This window comes from Neolamprologus multifasciatus, chromosome 17, assembly GCF_963576455.1.
Source record: "Neolamprologus multifasciatus chromosome 17, fNeoMul1.2, whole genome shotgun sequence".
NCBI classification, from domain to species: Eukaryota; Metazoa; Chordata; class Actinopteri; order Cichliformes; family Cichlidae; genus Neolamprologus; species Neolamprologus multifasciatus.
The window spans coordinates 28,140,449-28,164,701 of NC_140455.1; the positions used below are offsets into that span (position 1 = coordinate 28,140,449).

Consider the following 24,253-nt stretch of genomic DNA (forward strand, 5'->3'; position numbering starts at 1 on the left):
TGTGTGGTTTGGCAAACATTTATTTGCAATGGCAATGTATTTCAATATACACCCTACAAGAAAATCCCGCGTCTCCACAGCCATGCAGGCAGTCAGCTGGCCAAAATGAAAGGAGGCGATGACATCATGTGCAGTGTGAGGTCTTGGCAGAACAATAGAGCAGGCCAACATGGCAGCATGATTATGAAAGGTCAGAGCAGCAGTGTAAACATTTGCTTGCGGTTTTTGTCGAACGAAACCTGTTTATCATACTGTATGTTATTGCTTTAACTTTGTAACATGTTCGGAGGAAGCGCAAGGGTTTGGAGTGGGGGAGGTTCTGGAGCATTGAGGTAATACAAGCTTGCGAAAGAGGAAGAAACTATTCACAAAATGGTCTGTATGCATTGTCTAGGCCTTGTCTCAAGACATATTTTAAGTATGCTGAACTTGAGTGACAGACACAGTTCTAAAGGATGACATTAAACAATATGTGATTTACAGTAATTTCAGCACATTGAAAAAATCAGAGCCACCTTACTGATGTTAAAATTATGCTTTTTGCTTTTTAAAATTTTTTTTTTTTTACTTTTGTAATAAAATAACACAAAATAAAAAAGATTTAATGCTTGTAGATATTTTCGACTGCATCTCCTCACTAAAACGTAACATCCTGAGCACCAAATATACCTTCTGCCCTTGCTTGTGTATAAAGTTTGCTTTTAAAGTAACCCTTTCAAAATTCAGTATTTGGTCTGTCCGTGTGTCCTTTGTCCAAGAATCATAACAGGCTCAAAGGACTCTATTGGTTTAGTTCTACCAATCAACCCCGATTATGCTGGTGTCTACATGCTTCTTGTTCTCCTCATCAGACTTTGGTGTCTCCTGGATCAGCTCCACGGGTCAGAGCTGTGTTTCTGGCTGTAGTTCTGCAGCGTGATCTGGTCTTTGATCTGGTTCATCAGAATCTGAGACAAAAGCATTCCAGCCAGCTGCAAACCAGAAAACATGACAGAAGGTTCAACATGTGTCTCTTCTATTAGAAGCTGTGTCAGTGTTGGTATGTAATCCTCTACCTGTGGTATAGCCAGTCCCAGCGCAATGCCTCCTAGTAAGAACAGGTTGCTGTGGATCCAATCAACTATTTTGTCTATGCAGCCATTGGTGTGAATGCGGTTTCCAGCCTCGATGTAATTCAATTCCTGAATGTTGTGACCGCACATGGTGTTGATTACCTGCCCGCAAACGAGCACACAGTTAAAACACATGAAAAACAACAAAAATGAACCACAAAAATCAGTATCAGCATATTCTTAAAAGCAAGTTCACCGTGTCATTTCTTAAGATACAGCAGGAAAAGGGGACAGAGCAGCGTTCTCGGCTGGGGTTGTCCTTGCTGCAGTTGAAATACATGTTCTGTGACCAGTCCAAGTACCTCAAAGCACCACAGCAGTCAAACTGATGAGACAGAAGAGATCAGAAGATGGAGTAGCCACCTAAAGGCTGCCATCACCCCAACAATTCCGCCTTCAGGTTAAATCCTTACCTCTTCCTGACCAAAATCAATAAGGTTTTGCAGATCAATATCATTTCTGTAGTGGACAATGGCATTGTTGATCACCTCGGTCACTTTACCTCTTGCCTTGAAAGAAAAATGAAAAAGTATTTTATGGATAAAAAAAAGTAAATAAAACAATGAAATAAATCTAGGATAATATGGACAAAGTGCAGCAGAGGGCGCTCTCATCTTATAATACACAACCTCTCTCCCTGTGTGTGTTTGTTTGCTTTGTTGGCTGCCAACTCTGACAAGATCAGCAGTTTGGAGCAACCAAACGTGGCACACATGTACATGTTAGGGCCTTGAAGAGTTTCATCTCCGTCAGATTTTGTAACGTCATCATGTTGCCTAGCAACCTAAACCTTTTTAAAATCATCCTATATTTAAATCTTTCTTCTTTCTTTTTTTTTTTCCTGTCTGTTTGGTTCTTTTGCCATCAGAATTATTGTCTAAAGGCGAAGAAAGATGCCCAACGGATTATTTACTTTACCAAATGGACCATCCCAGCCTTGCCGTAATGGTCCATTTGATTCACCTTTTATTGTTTATTTTATTTTTTATTTTCACTTGCTAGATACGGGACAGACTTGAATGAGGAAAAGAAAAGGGAGAAAGAAAGAGGGAAAAAAAACAGCGGAGAAGAGGGATGGGAATAAAGGGCAAAAAACAAACACCAACAAAATAAGCAGACAAAAATACATATATCAATCACCTGGATCACCTGTTGAGAAAGAAAAAAGAAAACAAGCATTTAACAAGGGATAAACAACATCATGATGATCTATGGGAATATAACAGTAAATACTAAGTGTTAAACATTATTGTGCAGCACGTAAGATCGACAGCGCACAGTGTGCCTTAAGGTAGGAGCCAAAAAGAGTGTAGTTTGTGTGTGTGAGCACCCGTGTGTACACCTGTGAGCATGAACGCGCTTGTTTTTAAAAGGTTCCTACATGTAATGATCTGTTAGAGGGTGTGGGGAGCCACATTCCCGTCCTCCAGGGCATGAAGCTGGTATGGAGGAGATCAAAACTCCAGATATCCAGAGGCCCCCAGAACACAAGAGACCAAGGAAGACCAACAGAGGGGCAGCTGCGCCACTATCCCAGAAGGAGCTGAGGAGAGTCCCAGATGAGGGGTCACTCAGCAGCCATGGAGCAGAAGCCAGGGGGGGGTTGCAGTGACGTGCCCGTGAGCTCCGCCAGCACCAGCTGCGCCAGAGTGACCGAGCCCCAGGCCGAGAGGCTGAGGGCACCCCACCCCCGAAGTGGCCCGAGCGAGCCCCAGGCTCCAGGCCCCGATAAGCAGCCACCAAGGAGTGAGCCGGTGTGTACCTGGACGCCCATCCCCGGACACAAAGACCCACCAACGCACCGATGTCTGAGGGCGTCTGCCACTGGCAGGGGAAGTGGTGGGGGGAGATAGGCCTCCTTACCTTGGAGGGCCTGAGATGTCCCCAGAGAGGTGGCGTCTGATACCCGACCTGACATATGGACACAGACATACAGGCACACACAGATACAAACATCCATTCCCACCCTCATGCTCTCATATGCAATTACTCAACACTCACCCAACGTGGAGACAGACATAGAGATACACTGTACACACAATCACACTCCCCAAGCGTACTCTAAGAACCGGGTCTAGGTACCCTTGCCCCTGGAGGGGGAAACTGCACCCAGACCCAGGTGGTGTTACCCTTTTCCCTGCGGTGGGGAGATGCAGACCGCCCCGACTCCGCAGCAGCAGGGAGGCCCCACATTCCAGACCCTAGTCGGACGGCCAACTCCTCCTCCCAGCCCCCCCGCTCCAGCAGGCCGCAGAGAACGGGGGTGTGAGAAGACTCCAAACCTCCCTCCGCCCGCTCATATGTAGTGTTGATGCATGTGTGTTCTAAGGTGCATTTAAAACCCAGGTGGATATGGAGCTACCTGCCAGAGAGCAGCAGGTAAGCGCATAGCCCCTCCTGATAGCCCTCAATGTCTACGTGTATTTAAAATTGAGAGGTAGGCAACGACGCCAGGGGTGAGGTGTACACCCTGATGGTAATTTGGAGTCCGTGTAGCGTGCCCACCCCCAAGATCCTATATGTATGTGTTATGAGAGTGTGAGTAATGTGAATGTCTAAGTTGTGAGATAAAATTTAAAAAAAAACCCATTTAAATCTTACAACAATAACATCTCCTTTCTATCCAAAAACTTCATTTAGGTAACTAAGCATCTTCCTAGCAATGGGAAATAATGGCCTGTTTTTAAAGCAATAGATTTTTATTTCACGACAATCACGTCAAATTTATATCCACAAAAGCTTAGTTATACACGATACAATATATTATATAATCATGTTGCACAGCAACCAACTAGCGATGAGCTAAAATGACCTTTATTTGTTGTTGTTGTTTGTTTGTTGGGTTTTTTTTTTTTAATTAAAAGAAAATTAATATAATTTGCAACATCATTAATAGGCAAAAAAAGTAGTCTTAAGCACCAGTTTGGAGCGTGCCTTTCAAGGTTTTATATTAATGTGAAGCTACTGTATAACCTCTCATATGACTAGTGCTGATATTCTGTATAAACATAAAGCAAAACTGTATAAAAATCATCAAATGATAAAGAGCCCCCCAAAAGACTATTACACCCAAAGTTATTTATTACAGAATGAGCAACAAAAGAAACCTATTTAAGTTTTGAAAGAGTTGAGAATACAGAGAACTGAAATATATTTGTGTTTACATTTTTCTGATTGATAGAACAGTCCATATTGTTCAATTACCTTATCTGAAAAGATGAAGCCCAGGACACCAGCAGTCAGCTGCAGGATGAAGATCACGATCAGACAGATACAGAACTGGGAGGAGGGAAAAAGCCGTCGTTACCACATTGTAATTTAAACCTCCTCCTGTGTCTCCATGAAGCTGTTGCTTATGAGCGCCTCACTTGTAAAAAAAAAAGTGCAGATTAAGCAAGAAAGCAGAGAACAACTAGTGAACTCTAGAAGCAAAATATTTTAATGGTTTCCTAGTGTAACCTGTTTGCTTGGCATAGATAGCACAAATATAACCAGTGATCTTAAAACATTGTGCAGCTGGACCCTTAAAGATGTAATATAAACTTTAAAATCCATTAAATTCTTCTTCCTCACTGTTTGCAAGAGGCAGAGGTTTTCTCGGAGGGACCCCACACAACCGCAGAAGGTGATAATGAACATGAGGACCCCCACGATCAACAGCATTACAGCAGGGTCCACAGCGAGACATGCGAGCGCCGTTTCTAAAGCAGAACAGGAGAGAGAAGACACTCAAAGGATAACACAGACAGAGAGGGCAGGTTGGGAATTCAGAAACTGCATTTTCAAGTATGTTTTTAGTGAAAAAGTGGACTAACAAAGCCTTACAGAAACAAAAGCACTCTACCTATATGTGATGGGACTCCCACTGTGTTATTAAAAAAGACTGTATGCTTCATAAATAGAGAATTGTTTTACCTGCGTGTTTCACTATGCGGGCATACACTCCGACTAGCACCAACACCAGAGAAATTATCTGAGAACAAACACATAGAAAAAAAGATTACCCAAGATTTCTTTATACTTGGGGCAATTAAAAAAAATTAGAAGTGAAGTGTAATAAGCACTCGAGGGGAATATGAAGAAATATTTATTTTATGTTTCTGCTTGCACAGGGTGCGTCATCATCTTTCCAGAACACTCTACACTACATGAGTCACCGATAAGGCTGCACTGATGATTTTCCAGAAACATTCACTCTGAATCAGTGTTAAACTGCAAGACTTCATCACCAACAATTGGTTGTTAAAACTAGGAGATTCTTACAGTCTCTCTGCTTTAATCTGACTATATTAACCTACAGCAACCTGCAGACTTCATTAAAAAAAATAAAGGCTCTTTCACTCTGCACTGCTTTCACAGTCTCAATAGAATAATAGTAAATACTCTTCCCAGCCTGAATGACATAGATCGAGTTACTGCAGACACTGCGCCTTAATGTGGTGGGAGAGAGAGGTCAGGTTTGTCTTTTTGGAAGGGTTTAGTTTCACAGTCAAAGGGAAAAAAGGAAAAAAAAACCCAGGGGTGATGTTAGGAAGGTAATTCATGTCTGCAAACGAGTCCGTAATTCCCATGAAAAGAAGCGGTGTGCACTACAAGACTCACTGTAGCTGGAGGGAGCAGAAATGACAACACATTCCATACAAGTTTTTACACAGACTTATCCTGTTTGTACACGAGCACTGCCTCAATACTGCTGACACACTTATGCACAAAAACAAAACATGCAAAAAATGAAACAATTACAAATATAAAGGAAACACTTCTACAAACACTGAGCAAGGACATAAGAAAAACACTAAAACTTCATGTCAGATCTTGGTTTAAGCATTCTAATTTTCCTGAAAAGGGTTAGTCTCCTCACATGGATCTAAACCTCAGCTGGTTAAATCTGCAACAAGAGATCAACTCTAAAAATGCTGTAAGAAATCTCCTTAAGTTCTGGCCCACGGTCACCTGACACCGCAACCCACTGATGGGAATGTTTTGTTTACAACCCACCTTCTGAGCTTCGCAGTTTTACATAATTTGCGGAATTTTAATTTGAATGATGTTATTCAGTCATTTGTTGAAATAGAGGTGTATCACCACCTGTACAACCTGGAGCAGGGGACAACCTCTGTCAAGAAACAGATGTGAGGTGGGGACATTAAACAAATGTGTGGCCCCATCAGCACATTGACCCTGAAAGTTTGCTTGGCATTGAGTATGTAACAAAAAAGTAAATCAGTGAAACTGGGAAAAACCTTTTCTGGTGGCTGAAACAAACCACTGCACTGACTGAGGTGACCAAATCCAATCCTGATTTTCAAAGTGAGAATAAAACTTAGTCAATGTTTAAACACTGAGCTGAGAACACCTGGTGTATTTGTTTGATGTGTATGCCTTTGTGAGTGAGACCCATACTTCCTTCTCCCTTCTACTCTTTCCCTCAGTTTCACTCTGAACACCAAAGTTAAAGAACAACTAAGTGAAACAAAGCAGCAAAGTGTGCTGCTGGCCGCTGACAAGGAAGTGATGCCTTACATGGTTGGCATAACTGAAATCACAGCATAAACGTCTTTGAACTATTTGTTATTCAAATGTCCCCTGGAAGCTCCAAAGACAAATGATTAACCAGCACACAGAGTTCCTAAAATGAAGGTCACCACACGCTGAGATCAGTCAGTCAATGCTTTTATAATAGCGCGCGATTACTTACCCAAAATATAAAATTAAATATGAACAGCAGGTACTTCACAGCTGGGCTGACATAAGTAAACTCCTCGTCTCTGCTTGTTCGTGCCATGGCGACAGGTGAGCGTCTTTATTCAAGTTTGCGCGCAAAAAGAGCCAAAAGCTGGGGAAAGGTGTTTCCTAAGGTTAAACCGAACACCTCTCAGCATGATGACGACGACTGATTTGCTGACATTCTCACACATAACAGTAAGGTAACGAGTTCCCAGCTGCCCGCCGACCCTGGTTGATAGTAGCTGGGTGTGTAAAAACTGGGTGTTCCCATTTTTTCTCCACTGTGTTTTTTTTTTTTTTTTTTGTGTGTGTGTTTTTGTTTTGTTTTGTTTTTCCACAACAGATCATACAACCTGGGGCACTAAATGTCCCCTGATATTAACAGGGTCCAAGCACTGATTTAAAAGACTGAGTTGGGATTTTATTAATTGGAAACAACGGTTACATTATCAATAAGTACAAAAATAAAACCCCAATTGTAGGTAAACATGTATGAATGCAACACTAGAGACAAAAAAGGGCAAAAAAAAATAGAATATGGAAAATAATATGAGTTTTTTTCTTTTCTAGTCTATTAGAAAAAAGTAAACGTGAACCACATTTGAGCTAAAACTGTCCTCTCGCTGTCTGCTTTTATTTTGAAGGCACGATATCGTTATAACATCCGCTTTACCTAGAGGTTATTTCCGTGTTTATTAGGATGTCTGCAGAAGTAATACTCAGTCAATTTTATAGAAATATATAAAATACGAAAATGGCGTGGAAAAACGAAGGTTTGTGCGATGTTGCGCGTTTGTTTGCTAGTAGGTTTATTTATTTTCTTTAGCTCAGAGAAGACTTCTTAAAACAATTAGGCTGTTAAGCTAACGTTGCTAATTCTCTCTATTCGTATAGCTGTAACCTGTTAATTGCAGTTTCTAGTTAAATTATGTGGTGCTTTCACTCCAAAACCTTTGTTTCCAGTGTCTTCGGCAGACCGTGTTCTTCCTCCAGCCTCTCTGCGTCTCCTTGTCCCTCCAGTGAGACTCATGTCTGCCTTCGTGTGGCAGGTAGCGCAGCAGCTCAGAGTGATGCAGTATGACAAACTGGCGGACTTCATCAGTTTGGCAACAGAGATGGTCCCAGAGCTGCTCAGTCCCACCCAGAAGGCTCAGCTCATCCTGGGCCTGAGAGCAAGGGTAAGGGATTAGTCCCAACTGTAAATACATTTTAATGTCAGTGAAGCTGAGATGAGAAATTAATAACCTATACTAATGTAGTACTTATCTATGTGGCCCCTCAGAGGGTCTTTTTCCTGCCTTCACCTTAATGTGCTAGTGCATGTTTAAGTAATAATATATATGGTAGGTTTTGAATATTGTTGTTAACCACATTTAAAAGGCTTTGGTAGTTAATTGAACTACTTGGAACAGTGGTGAACGTTCCCAGGTGTGGCCAACCTACCAAAGGTGCTCCAAGATTACATCGACAACTCATCCAGGTGGTTGCAAAACAGTCTTGTTACATCTGGGATAAAAGTAACACAGCATTTTTTGAAAGAAAAAACAACAACAACAAAAAAACATCATACCAACAGTAAAACATGGAAGTGGTAGTATGACAGTCTGAAGCTACTTTGTTGTTTCAGGACAGGATGACTTGCTATAATTGGTGGAACCATGAATTCTGCTTTATTCTAGCAAATCCTGAAGGAGAATGTCCAGCTATCGGGTCATGCCCTGAAAGTTTTTTTTATTTAGGTTATTTATTCAGCTTATTTTTGTCTAATATTGAGTTCCGTTATTCATAATTTCATTCATTACATTTTTGTGGCTTTCGAAGTTGAAGTGTTTTGTGTTGCTTGTTATTACACGCCTAAATATTGTGCTTCTGTTCATAGTAGCAGTCATTTTTTTCACGGTGTGTCGTGATCTTCTTTTTTTTGTAGCTGGTTCTTGAGCTGTGTCGAGGTGATGGTGTATCCAACCTGCAGATGATCCAGAGTCAACTAGATAAAATCCACACCTGCAGTGTTGAGCTGAGCTCTAATCAGGAGATGGTGGGTGTTTTTAAAGACAATTCAGAGCTGTTTCATCACCAAATTTAAAAAGACAAACAAGCAAGCAAACAAAAAATTAGGCAAACAATGAGCTTTTGCCTAAAAGATAGATTAAAAATACAGAAAATAGAACATTTTTCCTGTATTGTGTGTCTTCTTTTTGACAGGCCAGTTCTGATATATTGAAGACATCATACAGCAACTTTGCTAGCCTGGTTCAGAACATTTTGAATGTTCCTTTTGAGAAGGAGTTCTTTTTTCAGGTAAGTTGGTTTCTGAAAAATTCACAAGTCATAAGTTTTGACGCCTCTGATTTAGCTACAATCAGTGGCTCATATGGTTCTAACTTATCAGTCACAAGGTAGCCACAATCTGTTTTTCTCATTTTCTGCACATGGTACCATAATTTACATGTTGTATTAAATGTATAATCTATAATCTATGCTTCTCATCAAGTAGATGAACCTATAGTTCAGATATGATTTCTTTAGGAGGTTTTTCCTGCCAACTACGGCTCCGTCTATAACCAAAGGATCCAGCAGCTTGTGTCCGTCTTCCTGTCCAGACTTGAAGAGCTGCTGCCAGTACCAGACCTGCAGCAGGTACTCCAGCAGTACTACAAAAGTAACTTTGCAGCGCGAGATCAAAATTTGTAACCTCTAAGATTTTTTGTTCTCTTACAACCTGCATTTCTGTGGTCTTTTCTTTCCATCTCAGACAGCAGCTTGGCTCAATGAAACACCTGTATCAGAAGAAATTGGACTCCATCTGTCTGAACCCTTCAGTTTGAAGACCCTGCTGCATCATCACAGACAGACGGGGACTCTAAGTTCAGGTGAGAACCTTTTCTTTTTAATGAAGTATTATAAATGAGTGAGTAATGTGTAATATATCGGGCTTTCTTCTCTGACAGCACGGTCAAGCAGTGAGGACGATGTCATTTTGTCCACACTAGCCCTCCCTTCTCAAACTGTCGCAGAGAGGTTCACTGAGGCTTATAGTCAGGAAGATCATGACAGTGAAGAACAAACACCATCACTGGAGGGCTTAGAAGAAGAATCAAGTCAAAGCTTTGATGTCACGGCAAATGATTGGCTGCCAAAAAAGAAACCAGGTCAGAAAAAAAAGTAGGAGACCAATATTACTCTTGAATCAGTTAGTCTTATCTCTCTGACTTGCTGTGCTTTGTACTGTTTTCAGGTCCTTTCTCTTGTTTATTCATCTGCCCTCAGTGCTCATTCACACATCGCATAAAGAGAAAAGTCCAGGAGCACATCCAGAGTGAGCACCAGATAACCGCTTCTATTCACACAAACTTTTCTGGGAAAAAAGTCAGGAAGAAGATACGTCAGAAAAGTCAGAATGCTGTGAAAAATCAACTAAAAGGTGACTCAGAGAAACGGAGGAAAACCGAACCAAAAAGTGTGGCTAAAAACTGGGAATGCAAGCAGAAAAATGACAATGTAGAAAATAAGGAAAAGCGTAGCTGGAAAGAGCCCAAGCAGGAAGACAGAAGGTTTCTGAGCACGCGACCTGTGAACAAAAACTTCACAGAGAAAGAAACCAAATGTCTGATGTGTGAAAAGTTCTTTGAACATCCAAATCAATTGAAGGCTCACATGAAGCTCCACAGCTTCCCCTACCGCTGCAGCCAGTGCGAGAAGGGATTCACCAGCCCATCAGGCTTTTATCAGCACCAGAGGCTTCATAAGAGAGGACGAATATTCATCTGTAACCAGTGCAACAAGGGATTCCTGTGCAGGTATTCACTCAAGCAGCATGAACGCCTGCACAACGGTCCCACCAACTTGTGCAACATCTGCGGGAAATGGTTCAGCAAAGCTGGCATCACGAGACACATGCAGATGCACAGAGGGGAGAAAAACTACCTCTGCACCACTTGCGGGAAATCCTTTTTGTCTTCGGGCGAGCTGCTGCTGCACACTCGGTCTCACACGGGGGAGACGCCCTACACCTGCGTCCAGTGTGGGAAGGGTTTCTCCAGCAAAAGTCACCTAAATGTCCACATGCGCTCTCATACAGGGGAGCGCCCATACCTGTGCTCTGAATGCCCCAAGCGTTTCATTACGTTAAACTGCCTAAAGAGACACACACTCAGCCACAATGGGGTGAAACCATTCAAGTGTCCAAACTGCGAGAGAGAATTCTCGCAGCAGGGGAATCTGAAAAGACACCTTGCCACTCATAAACCCCACATGTAGTTTGCAGTTCTTATTTTATTGTCAGTCAAACAAGTTTATTTCAAACTGGAATTCCTGAATGAACTACCTTCTGTACGAAGAAATAAGTGTGGGAAGCATTAACCATGCAATCGCTGGAAGTATAAGCTTTGTTTTCTTCAGTGTATTTGGCAGGCATTAAAGTGCACTTGAGCATATGCTTACCATCAGCGATGTCAATTTCATTTTAGTTTCACACACCATTACACTTGCTCACATTGTAGTGTAGAAAATCTGATGATGAAGCTTTCTGGGTGGATTGCTGGTTAAATATGCAACACTTTCACTTTTCAGCTCTCTGTAGAACTATTCTAACTTCATCCCTGTTTAAGAAACCTGCAGCCTTCCCTTTGAGCTGAATCCTATGAATGTTCTTGTGCCACTGAATTTTTTTTGGCATTCTTGTCAAAAATGTAATTATCTTAAAATTTGGGGGTTTTCTCAAAATTTAGACGTATTCACTCGAACAATGTTTCAACAACTTTAAATTCTGACTTGTGGAAGGTGGGGGTTTTTTTCAGCAGGGGAACCAAAACTCTGTAGGACACAACCCGAAACGTCAGAGAAAACCGGTGCAATCTACACATCCGTTAGCGCCTGAGTGTCATTTCAAGTTTCAGTTGTTTCTTTGGCATTGTCTTACTGTGCAGGATCACCTCACTGCCGCCAGGTGAAGTGATTAACATTTATTTGTTACAATGAAGAAGCCAAGAAATGTCCTCCCAGCATTCACCTTAAAGTTTCTGCAAATCAGGTACATCACCTCTCCCTCAATGACACCTTCTGCATTCAAACTTTGGAAGGAGTCAGGACTGATCCACAGAGTCCTTTACAAACGTAGGCATCTGGAAACTTAGTGAACACGTTTTCTTCCAAAGTTGGACATGCTTAGAGAGCAAAAGCCCACACAATTCTTAGAAGGAACTCAGTAGTGTCTTGTTTTGTATGAGACCCTCTTGTTCTTTGTAAAATAGCTGGTCCACACAATCCGGTAGTAAAGTCTGACGTCACTAGCCGTGTCTGGGCCTAAACTCTGCTGCGGGTCCATATATCAAACGATCACTATGGCATTACTGAGAGGTGAAAAACTGTCTAAAGTCTTTCATCTTTAATAAAATGATCAGCGTTCTGCTCTACCAGGTGTAACAATTGAGTTTAACATCCAGGCATCCATGAAAACGGAATTTATGACATTTAACGCAGTTAGAAGTTAGCAGGAAGTTAGCTCGCTAGCTTCTATCTAAATACAATATAGCATGTCCTGACTGTGGGGTTTTGGAAACAAATTCAAATGTACAGCTCTGTTATCACTTCCAACATAAATGAAGACAGAAAACTAAACAGCAGTGACGTTTGTAGGGTTACTGAAGTTTGGCTAGCTGGTATATAATGATGTGCTACGTGACCGCTAGCGACACAGCTATGTTAGCATAATATAAACAAGCTAACTTTTTTTCCTCGATAAAAGTTAACGTGAGTGTTCTCGGTGGTCAGGAACAAATGTAATCGCATGGCAGGATGCTGTAAAAGGACTAAACTTCAGCCAGGAGAACAACTGAGACAATCCATCCACAATACGAGGTTAGTCATTCATATACTGCTGCATGGGCTGGGCTGTAGTTACATCCTAAGGTTTTAAAAACTGAGCTTAAATAAATGATTAGCGGTAATAAAAGCCGAGGGAGGTCAACAGTGATCACTGACTGTTTTAGGAGCTTTTTGAGATTAAATAGAAGAGAATACAAAACATTAAACATGTTAACAACACAAAAGCCATATTAAACGCAGACTACTATAGGCCCGGAAGTAGGATCCGTCACGTCATCACTTAACGACCGGATAGCTTTTCAGGACCTTTGATAGTTTTACCATATTGCATTCACGGCACTTGGGTCATGTCAGAGTTAGCCTATTGAGGAACATGTGAGGATAGAGACCTGTGAAAAACACACACCACTGTAGGAAATGCAATTTATTTGCAATTTTTTAATAACATCATTCCTCAGATAAAAATGCAATGTTACAGGAATATACATCAGATATTAATTTAAAACTTGCTTTCAAGGGACCATACAGTCTAAATATACTTTTTCCTTTTTTATTTACTTGTAGCGTGCGTTATAAGCAAGACAGACTCTGTCACCAATGACAGACTGACAAGTTACAGATACAAACTGTACATTACTTATTTACAAATCAACTTTTTGTTTGTTTTTTTCTTTCACTTTTTATTGAAAATAGGAGTAGAAAAAGTGATTGAATTAATATTCTGATTTATTTCATTTGTATTCTTTCCCTTTCTAAAATCTAAAATGAAATGAAGGAGAAAAAAAAAATCAAGATCTCTCTTTTAGAAAAAAAAAAAGCAGAACGAGAGGAAGAAAAAATAAAAAGGTTGTGTCAATCATGAGATCATGTCACTTAGCAACCTCAGAACAAATGAAATTCCTCGCACAGTCGAGGGGGAGTGGCTTACGTTAAAGAATTCAGTTACAAAAAAAAGAAAAGGAAAAAAAATGGCCATCTGCCTCCGAAGCTACCAAGCACAATAACACACTCTAGTTCATTTTTCTGATCGTAAATAGTGCTGTTATTAAATACTACATTTAACAGTAGCGTCACTACTAATATTACAAGGAATTGGTCTTTGTGTGATCACCTCTCTCCAAAAAAATAAACTCAAGGATTGACAACAGATGTCTCTCTGACAGAGAAGAAGAAAAAAAAACAGCTCAGTCCTGTTAATGGCCCTTTAACACTTTGCATGAGTAGTGACGTACACGTAAGATCATACAGAGCATCATAGCCCTGATATATAAATGAGGAACAGAAAGAAGATAAAGACTGTGCTGTACGTAGAGCTGCGGTTCTCTTGCAACTAAATCAAGCTGGCCAAAAGCAGGGAAGTGCCTTCTTTGCTTAAAGAGATGCTCCTGCATCATCAGTAATGGAAGAAAACACTCGTGATGCTCTCAAATGGGCCCACTCATCTATTTAAAGCTGCATCTGCACACGCGCAAACAGATACAAGACCTCTATGTTTCTAACTCAACTGAGGCCTTTTATGTCTGTGCTGGTCAGAACATCTCTCTTCCATTAATGGCTACGTAGAAGGAAAATCTACAAATATAAAGTGACTCCTCAGGCGTGAGTAAGAGCATATAACTGTATCCTACATTCACGGGGTGATTGGAGAAATAATTCTCATCTGCGATGCGATGTGAAGTAGCTCTTGTCTGTAAAATGAAGAGTGGAGAAGCAGATACAGGCGGAGACATTCGTGGTTCTAATGAGGTGAAAGCTGTTCCAAAACCAGAACCGCTGACAGTCAAGTCTGCATTGTAAAGCTGCTGCCACACCTCTGAAGTAATATCCCAAAGAGAGTCGCGTTTGCTGCTACGGAAAGACTCAATCTTAGTGTCAAAACTGAGTGCCAGGCAGGGCTCTCTGTGATTTGGAATGAATGGGGGATAACACACAAGGTCTTTGAGGTCCTGACAAAACAGTCATACTAAATATTCACATAAAAGGTGCTGTTGTAGGTGCCGCTATACGATGAGTGAATTCTAGTCTATACATTATTCCTAAACCCACTGGGAAAGCAAATTTCATCTATCAGGTTCAGCTAAGAGCTTAGCAACCCTGGAAAAAAGTCGCCACCAATATCTGATGACTTAACGTGGTGCTATGAGGGGAAAAAATGAATAAAATCAGCTGTTTGGGTGCTGCTATGTGCGAGTGCTGCTTAATATGCAAAGAGCTGGCTATGAAATTCAGCAGCGATCACTTACTTAAAGCTAAATCAATCACTTCTACTTTGAAGATGTATTGATTTCATTGATCCCAACAGATTAAATACAACGTGTAATGATCATGTAACCCAAATTTGTAGTTTTAAACAGGCTGCGTGTCCTTGATCGCATTTAGTCCATCAAGGAATGAATGAAATGCACCTCTGCCCCACTGCATTTCCTTACCGACCTGTGATGTTTCTTCATAAGATCACGTCTTTGCACGAGCAACAAACAGATGAACGTAAATCTTCACACAGAATCAGTCTCTCTCTCTCTCTTTTTTAAATAAATAAACTCACAGCATGGCACCTGAAACTTGATAAGGATGTTTCTTTAAAGAAAACCAGATTCTTTCATCCATCCCACAAGTTGCAACAACCTGCCCCTAACAGTCATTTAATATCATATAATATAGCTATAATATTCCTATTATTTAATATCTAAAATACAAGACATGCAGTACAAAGTTGCATGTAACAATATGTTCCCGCTTTCCATTTCTGCCTTCTTTCCCAAAGCGTTCATTAGCATCGAAGTCAAAAAAACATCTGAGGTGATTCTCTTGATGATTTTAATTCTACTCCTACGACAGCTGGCTATTCTAATTGTACCTGGAAAATAAAATACAATTTATATTCAAAATAGTCATCTTAAAATATCTTTGTCGGCATCAAACAGTGATCAACAAACGCTTTGATTTACAAGAAAATATAATATGCATCTGCTGCAACAATGGTAGATCCACGTGAGGAGATCTGAGTGACCGACACGGGGAAAGATTACAAGACTTCTGCTCTCCAGCCTCACACTCTCCGAACTGGCAAAGTTAAGGATAAACACACAACTCTAATACTTCTAAAAAGTGTGTAAAATGCTATTTTTTTTGTTGGTTTATTTTCATTTTTTTAAATACTGAACAGATTAAAAATTTCTCAATGTACAGCAGCTTTTCTCCGTAACGATAAAAATCAGTCTTGTCATCCTTTTGTGGCTCCTCAGTGTCAAGATTTCATGAAGCAGTGACCATGTTTGTATTTCCAGGCTAAATCCAACAGATAACATTGTTGGTGAATAAATATGGGAAAACCAACCTGAATTCATTTTGCTTTCTTTGAAATAAACGGTCAAATTGCTGCACTGGAGTCTGGAGCTTTTACTGTAAATGCAGACAAAAGATCTTATCGAATTAGTTCACCAGGCGCAAAACTTCTTGACTTCCTGCTCTGCACACAACGCAGATGAATAAATGACTCTACACACACATGTAGATCAAGTCCTCCAATATCTTTTTTGGAAGTAAAAGAAGAAAAAGAAAAGAGGCTACACGATTTAAACGGCTCAAACCCTCCCCCCCCATAAAGATATCTAGTCCTTGGTAGGTGCCATTTTTGGTTAAGTCTTTTAAAAATGTACAGTGTGTATATGTTTTGCTGATGTAGGACTACTTGAAGAGAGACACGTCTCTCAGTGCTACAGTAGGAGTAATAACCAGACTCTGACCTGCACGTACAGGTTGCTGGTAGGACGTTTCAGACCTCTGGCCAAAACACAAAAACAAACACGAGCAAAAGCATGTCAGGATTAGGATCTGTCTGCTGCTTAAAGTTGGGGTCTTGAGCCTTTTAATTTTGGAGTCACAAGCAGAGGCGATGGATTGCTTTCCTGTGGTATAGCTGATTGTGAAGCAACCTTTCTGAATCTTCCTCAACAGCTCATAATGTGGGCAATAAGTTGAAAAGCCCCACGGTCTACTATGAAACATCCATAAACGTCCATAGCTTAAACATTCAGTTTTCTTCTTCGATGCTTCCTTATTTCCCGCTGCTTCCTTTTGCTTAAAAAATACATTAAAGTGGGAATTCATACTGACCTCTTGTCAGCAAGCCTATATAGAAGTGCCCTTCCTGTTCCTTAATCTAACATTCTGGCGATTAAATATCATATGTTCATAAATATTTTTGCTATATATGGTATATAAAAATATACAATCATTGGCTAGTGGTGAGACAAAAGATATCATCATTTATATAGGACCAATATTTTATATCCCTATGCACATAAAACATTACTTAAATGTATTGTATAATCCACCATGTCAGATCACCCTCCAGAAATCCAAACATGATGAAATAATCTCTGCGTTCAACATTCTCAGGCCAAACGCCCACGTCTTCCCATTGTCGTCGACCGCTGAATAGATTGTCACCCATCTGTCAGGGACTAAGCCGTTCCCCTCTCCAGCTCTGCTTTCACTTGAGGAAATTACTTCCATTTGAACTGCACCCTTTTGTGGCAGAGGGGCTTTGTTTACAGTTTAACTGGCTGCAGGTGGAGATCCAGGACGGCTACAGCTTATCAGCCTGATAAACCCGCTGTCATCTGTCTATGTGGGAAAAGAGAGCACAAGTATATAAAAAGACCCCCTCACACGTAGTGAATTCAAGGTGGAAGATGTGGCTAATAAATGATAAGAGCTTCACAGACGCACGTTTACCACAAACTGAAATGAGCCATGACTTAAGGGGATCCATTATGCTTGCTTAATATTGTTTTTCTTATTCTCAGATGTTACCAGAGTAGCTTAGCATGATTTACGTTTTAAAATAATCTTATTTACTTTACACTGCACTTTAGTGCAGCCTCTCTGTTCATCTATTATCTGAGGTTTCTTCCTGTTGAAAGGGAGTTTTTCCTTCCTACTATCGCCAAGTGCTTGCTCAGGGGTCATTTACCTTTCATTTTAGAAGATACATCTTTGATGTGGCTGCTGCTGTGATTAAGCACTATATAAATACAAGTGAAATGAGTTGAAACAAGCAACTTTAGATGTTTCAACTTCCTTTAAGGCAAATTTCTAAGGTTCGAAGCACAGGCGGGCAGAGCTTTTGTGCTCATAGTCAAAGATATGTGCCCGAAATGACCATTTTGGGATAATTTATGCATATGTATATTTATGTAGAGCCAACATCTCAAAAAAATATTTAGATCAGTCAGAAGTTTGAGCTTTTGGCTCACACGGAATACTCGTACATACGCTATTTGAAGCTTTAAATATGAGGATATTGTAACAGTATATAGCTGACAGAAATATGAAAAAGCATATTAGGTCCCCATCAAAGCAAATGATTATACCTGAGCTTTTCCTGATAATCAGTCAGCTCTGTTCAAAGGGGCCCTCACTGCAGGTTGGTACCAATACCATATTACACACTGACTGTTTACAGCACAGCTACACGCCAGTCTTTATAGTAGATTTGTTTGCAGGTTTTGTATAAGATTATTTTCCATTTGAGCTGAAACACAAACATTTGACCAATACAGAATGCAATTTTACTCATAATGATGAGCGTTTATATGACCTGCAGCATGATAAAAGCCTAGTAAATTATTTGTGACTGGCACTGAATAGTAAAAATGTCATCATCCTATAGAGTAGAAACATTTGAATATATGCTGTGTAACTCCTGCCTGTCTGTCCTCAACCTGGATTTAAATCAAAGTCTGTCCCAGTAATCAATTTAAAAGTAATGTGGCAACACAAAGCCTTATTTACTGAATTCAAGAGGAAAAATATTAAACTTTATCATTTATCTGTTCTTAAATATCATCTCGTTGTCCTCCTCAGGGTTATGCACCAGGAAAATAAACTAAAAGCACATAAGACACAAGATATGCAAAATCACCTTCCGTGGACTCTTCAACCGCTGTCCAGTCAGTTCTGAAGAAGAAATACTGCTTTTAATCATTTTATGTACACTAAATAGTCATATTTAACCTGAATCAAACAAAACAACTGCAAAACCCGGAACGCTCAAATGTCAACACGTGAACCTCATGCAATGTTTACACCCAAGAAGCTTAATTCTTAAAAACAAAAACAAAAAGGGGAAATAAGCAACATAAAAAGATACAGTCAGAAAGTAGGAACCTGGGGAAATATGGTCAGTCGCTTTTGTTGCGTCTCCACTGACTGCTTGTTAATTCACGAGGAAAACACTGACCTTCAGGTCACTGCGTCAAAAACAACAACAACAAAAAAAGAACAGGCTCGACCTACACCCTGCGACGAGAATGAAAAATAAATACACCTGCACTATACCTCACTGCAATGTACCTGATTTCAAGTATGTTAGGTTTTCTGGCATGGAAACCACCAAGGTGACTTAAAAACATAACAAACAGAAAATAATACAGCTTCATGATACTGTGTTGTTGTTTTTTTCTTCACGTTCACAAACATATTTACTTCAGGATCCTTGTATACAGTCATAGTTATTGCATTGTTTTTGCATATCTTGTGGGTTGCAGGATTACACCCACTCATACCGTTACGCTGCAACACAACGTCTCGTGCTATTCTATGTGGGACATAAAAATGGCAATGCTGCTCCACTCCACACGGGGGCACCACAGCTCTCTTAATTCTGAAATCACACTCACCAAGCCTGGGTGGTACTTCTGATTTGCAGGGTTGCTTTGTGTATTTATCTATATGCTAAAATTTATAAGGAACACAAAAGTAAAGTGAATGTAGTCTAAGTACATTAATTCATTATTTATCAGCTGGAGATGGTCCTGGACTGTTTATAATATGTTGTGCAACCTTGTGGAAATGTTCCTATCCAATACTGTCATTCATTACTGGTTTCCACATTCATGGCTGTTGATATACTAGCTGATAAAATAGTAATAGTCATAGTAAAAAGCTGATGGCTCCACTGCAGCAGAACAGCTGGAACCATTGACTTTTAAACTCAGGGCTAACTAAACTTCAGCTTGACGAACTGAACAAAGATTGGTGCTACTTTTCAGGTATTAACATTCTTGACTTTACCCAGATCTGCAGCTTATAGCAAAACTAGCCACCAAACGGTCCTGTCAGCTTATGCCAGCAAATTATTATTTTTTTAAGAGGTGCTTTTACAATAATTGAAAGAAATGTTGACAGTATTTTTATGAAGGCAAATGATTTTGGGGGGGGGGATAAGTTAGGAGGGTTAATTCCTTTTGACAAAACAGACTTTTTCAGAGTTTGCAGTGTCATAACCACAAAACAACATCATCACTGCCACTAAAACATACTCAACATTCACATTTAGTTTGCATAATAATGTCAGAAGTCTGGTACTGGCACAGGACGCAGTGTATGGCAGTGTGTCCATGCATACCTCCCTTCCCTGCCACAAAGCTGCTCTGCTTAACATGAAGGAATTAGAGCTCGACAGTAAGTCCTTAATGGTAAATTAAAGAGAAACGATTGGCCGTAAGTTAAGACATACGAGTGTCTCTAGGTGGTCGTTCAACATCGCTGATGACTTGAAATGGCAAAGGCTTTTTGCAGTGTATTCGAATTTGTCTTGGAATTAACTAGAGAAACTTGTGATTTAGGTTTAAAACGACTCATTAATGTCATAACCAAAACATGAAGATGCACTGTTTGGTGACTTTTGCTATTCTCCTGGTGTACTTTGCATTTTGAAAGTGCTGTTAACACCAATTAGATTTCTCCCTTGTTGAGAACCCATCTGCTAGGCCATTGGCAACCTGTATTCAAGGGACTTACAGTGTAGGTGGAAGATGCTAAATTTTTGGAAAATAAAACTGATAATAAGCTTCATCTTCGTCCCTCTGGGACTCAATTTCCCTCTTGGATTAATAAAGTTTCTCTGATTCTGAAATTTTTAAGACTGAATTTCATGAATCTGTTCCCCTTTTATTTCTTACCTGCACACATTCTGCATATTTATCGATTTCACTTTTAAATACTATTAAATTGTAGAAATAATAATAATACATGTGGCAGTTGGTACCAATTTTGGATGTCAGGAATGCTTTTGGAGACGGTACAGTACCGAAGTGAGACCTGTGCCCTGTGTAAAATGCTGAGGCTTGAATGAAATACCTTGCAGTGGTCGTACTTTCAGTGTATTCAAACTATACCCAAGGATCGAGTTAAAAAAGACAACGATCCATCAAAAAATTTCAGGCTACTTATAAAGAAAAAAAGTAGCTTAGGATACAATTTCCATCCAAAATGTAAGCTTTGTGATTTCTATCTAATAATTTATCACATTAACCAAACAATTATCATCGTCTTATAATTATCAGTAAAATTTCCTGCTTGTATGCTAATTTTTTCAGCAAAACTGTCTTTACCAGTAAATCATAAATATCACAAACAGGAAGTCGGTTTTATCTCTGAAACCATCCCTGATAAAAAAATACATTTTATGATACGAGCCTCATATAAAGATGTGTGATTCAGAAGTCTTGCAGCATCTGTACACCAGCCCTAAAAGTTAATTTGGAGTTTAAACTCAAATGGTCGTGTAATGTGTGATACGCGGGGTACCACCCCCACTCTGAGTTCCTTTACGAGTTGTCACTGTGCCGCTATGAATAAGGGGACTTCTAAAATTCAGAGCAACAACCGCCATGATTAAGAAAAACAGCAACTTGCCAAAAGGCTTCTTACCGTCTGGAAAAATTGCAATGCCTGAAAGATCTATAATTCACTCTGACCTTGCTGGAGACCTTACAATTAAGTACCTCTGAGTGGGGAAATAAAGAAAAGTTATGCAAAAACTAGTTGTTGAAGACAGAGCAGCTTCTGAGTCTGCAGCTTGGCTAAAAAGTAAAAATCTTGCTAATGAAATCACAAAGCTTTGGAAGCATGCCTGTCCATGGTAACCCTGTGTTAAGGAGGCCCATTATCACACATACACACACGTACCCACACACACCCACCCTCACGTACATACAAACAAACAAGACCATACTTGTAATGCTACCTTAATTTACTGTCTAGGCTTAAAATCAGCTTTTAGAATACACAAGTAAATCACTCAAACACACACGCACACATTTTTTCTCTTCTGGGAAAAAAATAAATAAATAAATAGATACAATCTGTAAAAGGTGCATACTGATAGAAAGAAAGACCCCCCCCCTCCCCAATTTTTTTTAAAGATACACATTCTATCTCACGCATTCATACATCCTGTACTAAAACGCAGACACACATCCGCACGCACAAATATAGTTATGCACTCGCACACAAACACTACGCCCTGCTTCGTTACTTAAAACCTCTTAAAATTCTCCTAAAATAAACCGAGCAAAAATACATTTATAAGACCAGCACCCCGATTGTGCAAACAAATCAAGGATAAATTAAACCAATAACATCATGAATATAAAACAAAAATAGTCATGGCTAGCCAGTTTTGCACAATATTGAACTGTTAAATACATAGTGGGCGTGGTCTGTAGAAATCGTGTGTGGCAGCAAATCCAGTAGGATTCCACGCTGAGAGGAAGAGGAGGGTCCTGGAGAAGGAAGTGTCTTTGATTGACGGCAGAGTCTGTTTTTCATTTCAATCGCTCACTCCCGTTCTCCCGCGCACCCCGCCATCTTTGTTGCCCCGTTCGACAAACGCACGCCTCCCCGAGGGCTGACAAAGCAAAAAGACTCAGCGATGGAGGGAGAGGGATGGTGAAGTAACCAAAGAGGAGGGAGGAAGGAGTGAGGAACGGCGAGGTATGAGGCAGAAAGGGGGGGCTCGCTGTCTCTGCTTAGCCACCCAGTGCTCCTCCTGTTCGGGGCAGCGAGTGGGTGTGGCCAAACGAGGAAAAGCGGTGGAGGAGGCGGAGCCAGATCACGTTGACAGACGATTCAAGTTTGTCTCTCGCTGGAGTTTTCCTGACCAGCGGTGGAAAAAAATAAAAAGAGCTGGCTAGCTTCCTGTTGGCCAGAGAGTGTCTTCCTCTGCCTGGGCCCCCCCATCCCTATTGCAGCCTTATTGGGGCTGTTGGACCATCCCTCAAATCCTTCCCCCCCCCATTGGCTGGAGGTGGTGTGTCACCTCAATCCCACCTCCAGGCTGGCAGGGCTGTGCTCCATGGTTCCTTAGCTTTGGAAGAGGAGGAGAAATGAGATTTCAAACAGGGCTTTTTTTCATCCCTGTTTTACTCAATACAGCGCTTCATCATCAGTGAACCAAAGAGGAGGAGTTGACCTTTGACCTCAAGTGGGTGTGGTCAGACTGTAATCCAAACTGACCCCTTTCAAAAGCTGGTCTGCTGTCCCCTACCTGGTGTCATGGCGGCCAGACAAACAACAACAACACAAAGTAGGCGTAGGAAATGAAAACATTAAACACACTATGTTGTCTGCAGGAGAACCATAGGAAGGACTTCCTGGCTGTGTTGTTTCTTGTCTACCTTCCTTTAGTCATACTTCCCTTTGTCTTTTTTCTTTTTTTTTTTTTGCTTGTGTCTACTTTTCTGCGCTTAACACTTTGAGGACATGATAAAACTGTGAGGCACTTTAGAGACACACTCAGACACGTGTGGAGAACACACGCACATGCGCGCACAGATAGAAAAAAATCCTAGATCACACTGACAAACGCGCGTAAGCACACGCTCGTAGAGTATATCGCTTTTACAGCAAACATCCATCCATATACTAACTCATAGACTAACAGAGTCATAACCAGGTGTTTAAGGTTGCATCACTGGCCGCCACTCTCCAGAGCGACAGAGTGTGTTTGTATGTGTGTGTGTGTATGTGAAGGGTGGGGACAGACAGAGCCAGCCACGGTGCTGTAAGCAGCACCTGACAAGCATCAGTCTCTGATGATGTCAGAGGGGCCAGTTCGTCGATCGAACCCATTAACTTGACTCCTATAAGCTTGTCACACACTCCATATCCTCGTCCTCCAACAGCCCGCTGTTCCTCTGTCGTGCTCCTCCAATCACAAGCGAGCCTCTGTAGTGCCCCTCTTCCCTCCCTCCTGCCTCCTCCTCTTCTTCCTCCTCCTCTTCTTCTTGTCTTCTCTCTCTGGCTAGCAGCTCCTGCCGCTCCTCTATAGAGGAGGGGCCGTGTATGGAGCCTCTGCTTCCTGTGGCTTCTCCCCCACCTTCACTAGGACTCAAGCCGACCACTCGGTCCCTGTGCGTTGATGCTGCTGCTGCTGCTGTTGCTGTTGTGTGGAAGGGGAGGACGTTGCCGTTAGGGCTGTGCTGAGAGGTGGAGGAGGTGCTGGATGTGGCGTTTGTGGGCGAGGTGCCGTTGAGAATGTTGTTGGCGGCGTGCTCCATCTCCTCGATGGTCATGTCGCAGGCATCAGCCAGCTCCGCTTTGGTCGCCTCAATGAACGAGGGGTCCTGAGCAAAATGACCCAAGCCCTCTGATATTAGGACCTTGACAGGGAGAAGAGTAAAAGAGGGATGGACAGAGAGGAGAAAGGTTTAATGTGTCATGTGTTACAGTATGGTGTTGAATATATGCTAAATAACAGGTAGAGAATATCCTTCATCATCCTATACACAGATACA

The 24,253-nt window shown here is 41.0% G+C and overlaps 3 protein-coding genes across 8 annotated transcripts in view; 1 reads left to right on the forward strand and 2 right to left on the reverse strand.

Annotated features, from left to right (window-relative positions):
• Positions 1 to 537: 537 nt before the first annotated feature.
• tspan33a (tetraspanin 33a) lies at positions 538 to 7,122 on the reverse strand. Its single transcript, XM_085137928.1, has 8 exons — positions 6,811 to 7,122; positions 5,028 to 5,085; positions 4,686 to 4,813; positions 4,317 to 4,391; positions 1,526 to 1,621; positions 1,309 to 1,437; positions 1,056 to 1,214; positions 538 to 971 (listed from the first exon to the last, which is right to left on the reverse strand). The coding sequence occupies exons 1-8, from the start codon at positions 6,895 to 6,897 to the stop codon at positions 870 to 872; spliced, it is 834 nt and encodes a 277-aa protein (XP_084994054.1). The 5' UTR covers positions 6,898 to 7,122; the 3' UTR covers positions 538 to 869.
• Positions 7,123 to 7,442: 320 nt separating this feature from the next.
• On the forward strand, positions 7,443 to 18,795 carry LOC146499559 (uncharacterized). 4 transcript variants are annotated; one of them, XM_085137917.1, is made up of 8 exons: positions 7,443 to 7,642; positions 7,803 to 8,017; positions 8,767 to 8,877; positions 9,045 to 9,140; positions 9,372 to 9,479; positions 9,595 to 9,712; positions 9,791 to 9,991; positions 10,078 to 18,795. In XM_085137917.1, the coding sequence occupies exons 1-8, from the start codon at positions 7,594 to 7,596 to the stop codon at positions 11,097 to 11,099; spliced, it is 1,920 nt and encodes a 639-aa protein (XP_084994043.1). In that variant the 5' UTR covers positions 7,443 to 7,593; the 3' UTR covers positions 11,100 to 18,795. The 4 variants fall into 4 exon arrangements, with proteins under 4 accessions (XP_084994043.1, XP_084994042.1, XP_084994044.1 ...); XM_085137916.1 differs by having other exon boundaries at positions 7,447 to 7,642; positions 9,369 to 9,479; XM_085137918.1 differs by having other exon boundaries at positions 7,450 to 7,612; positions 9,369 to 9,479.
• Positions 18,796 to 19,888: 1,093 nt separating this feature from the next.
• Positions 19,889 to 24,253, reverse strand: part of cacna1c (calcium channel, voltage-dependent, L type, alpha 1C subunit) — a 222,779-nt gene continuing 218,414 nt past the window's right edge. For all 3 annotated transcript variants that reach the window (XM_085137898.1, XM_085137899.1, XM_085137901.1), the window contains one exon: positions 19,889 to 24,118. In XM_085137898.1, coding sequence (XP_084994024.1) covers positions 23,600 to 24,118 — 519 coding nt within the window. In that variant the 3' untranslated portion in view covers positions 19,889 to 23,599. The remainder of the gene's footprint in view (positions 24,119 to 24,253) is intronic.

Bases quoted from the DNA above. Each gene is read 5' to 3' on its own strand.
- tspan33a (XM_085137928.1), bottom strand. From the start codon at position 6,897: ATGGCACGAACAAGCAGAGACGAGGAGTTTACTTATGTCAGCCCAGCT. The intron at 1,622-4,316 runs GTAATTGAACAA...TTTTCTTTCAAG, and splicing joins GCTTCATCTTTTCAGATAAG to GCAAGAGGTAAAGTGACCGA. The intron at 1,215-1,308 runs GTGAACTTGCTT...GTTTGCGGGCAG, and splicing joins GTATCTTAAGAAATGACACG to GTAATCAACACCATGTGCGG.
- LOC146499559 (XM_085137916.1), top strand. From the start codon at position 7,594: ATGGCGTGGAAAAACGAAGGTTTGTGCGATGTTGCGCGTTTGTTTGCT. The intron at 7,643-7,802 runs GTAGGTTTATTT...CTTTGTTTCCAG, and splicing joins TGTTGCGCGTTTGTTTGCTA to TGTCTTCGGCAGACCGTGTT. The intron at 8,878-9,044 runs GTGGGTGTTTTT...TCTTTTTGACAG, and splicing joins TGAGCTCTAATCAGGAGATG to GCCAGTTCTGATATATTGAA.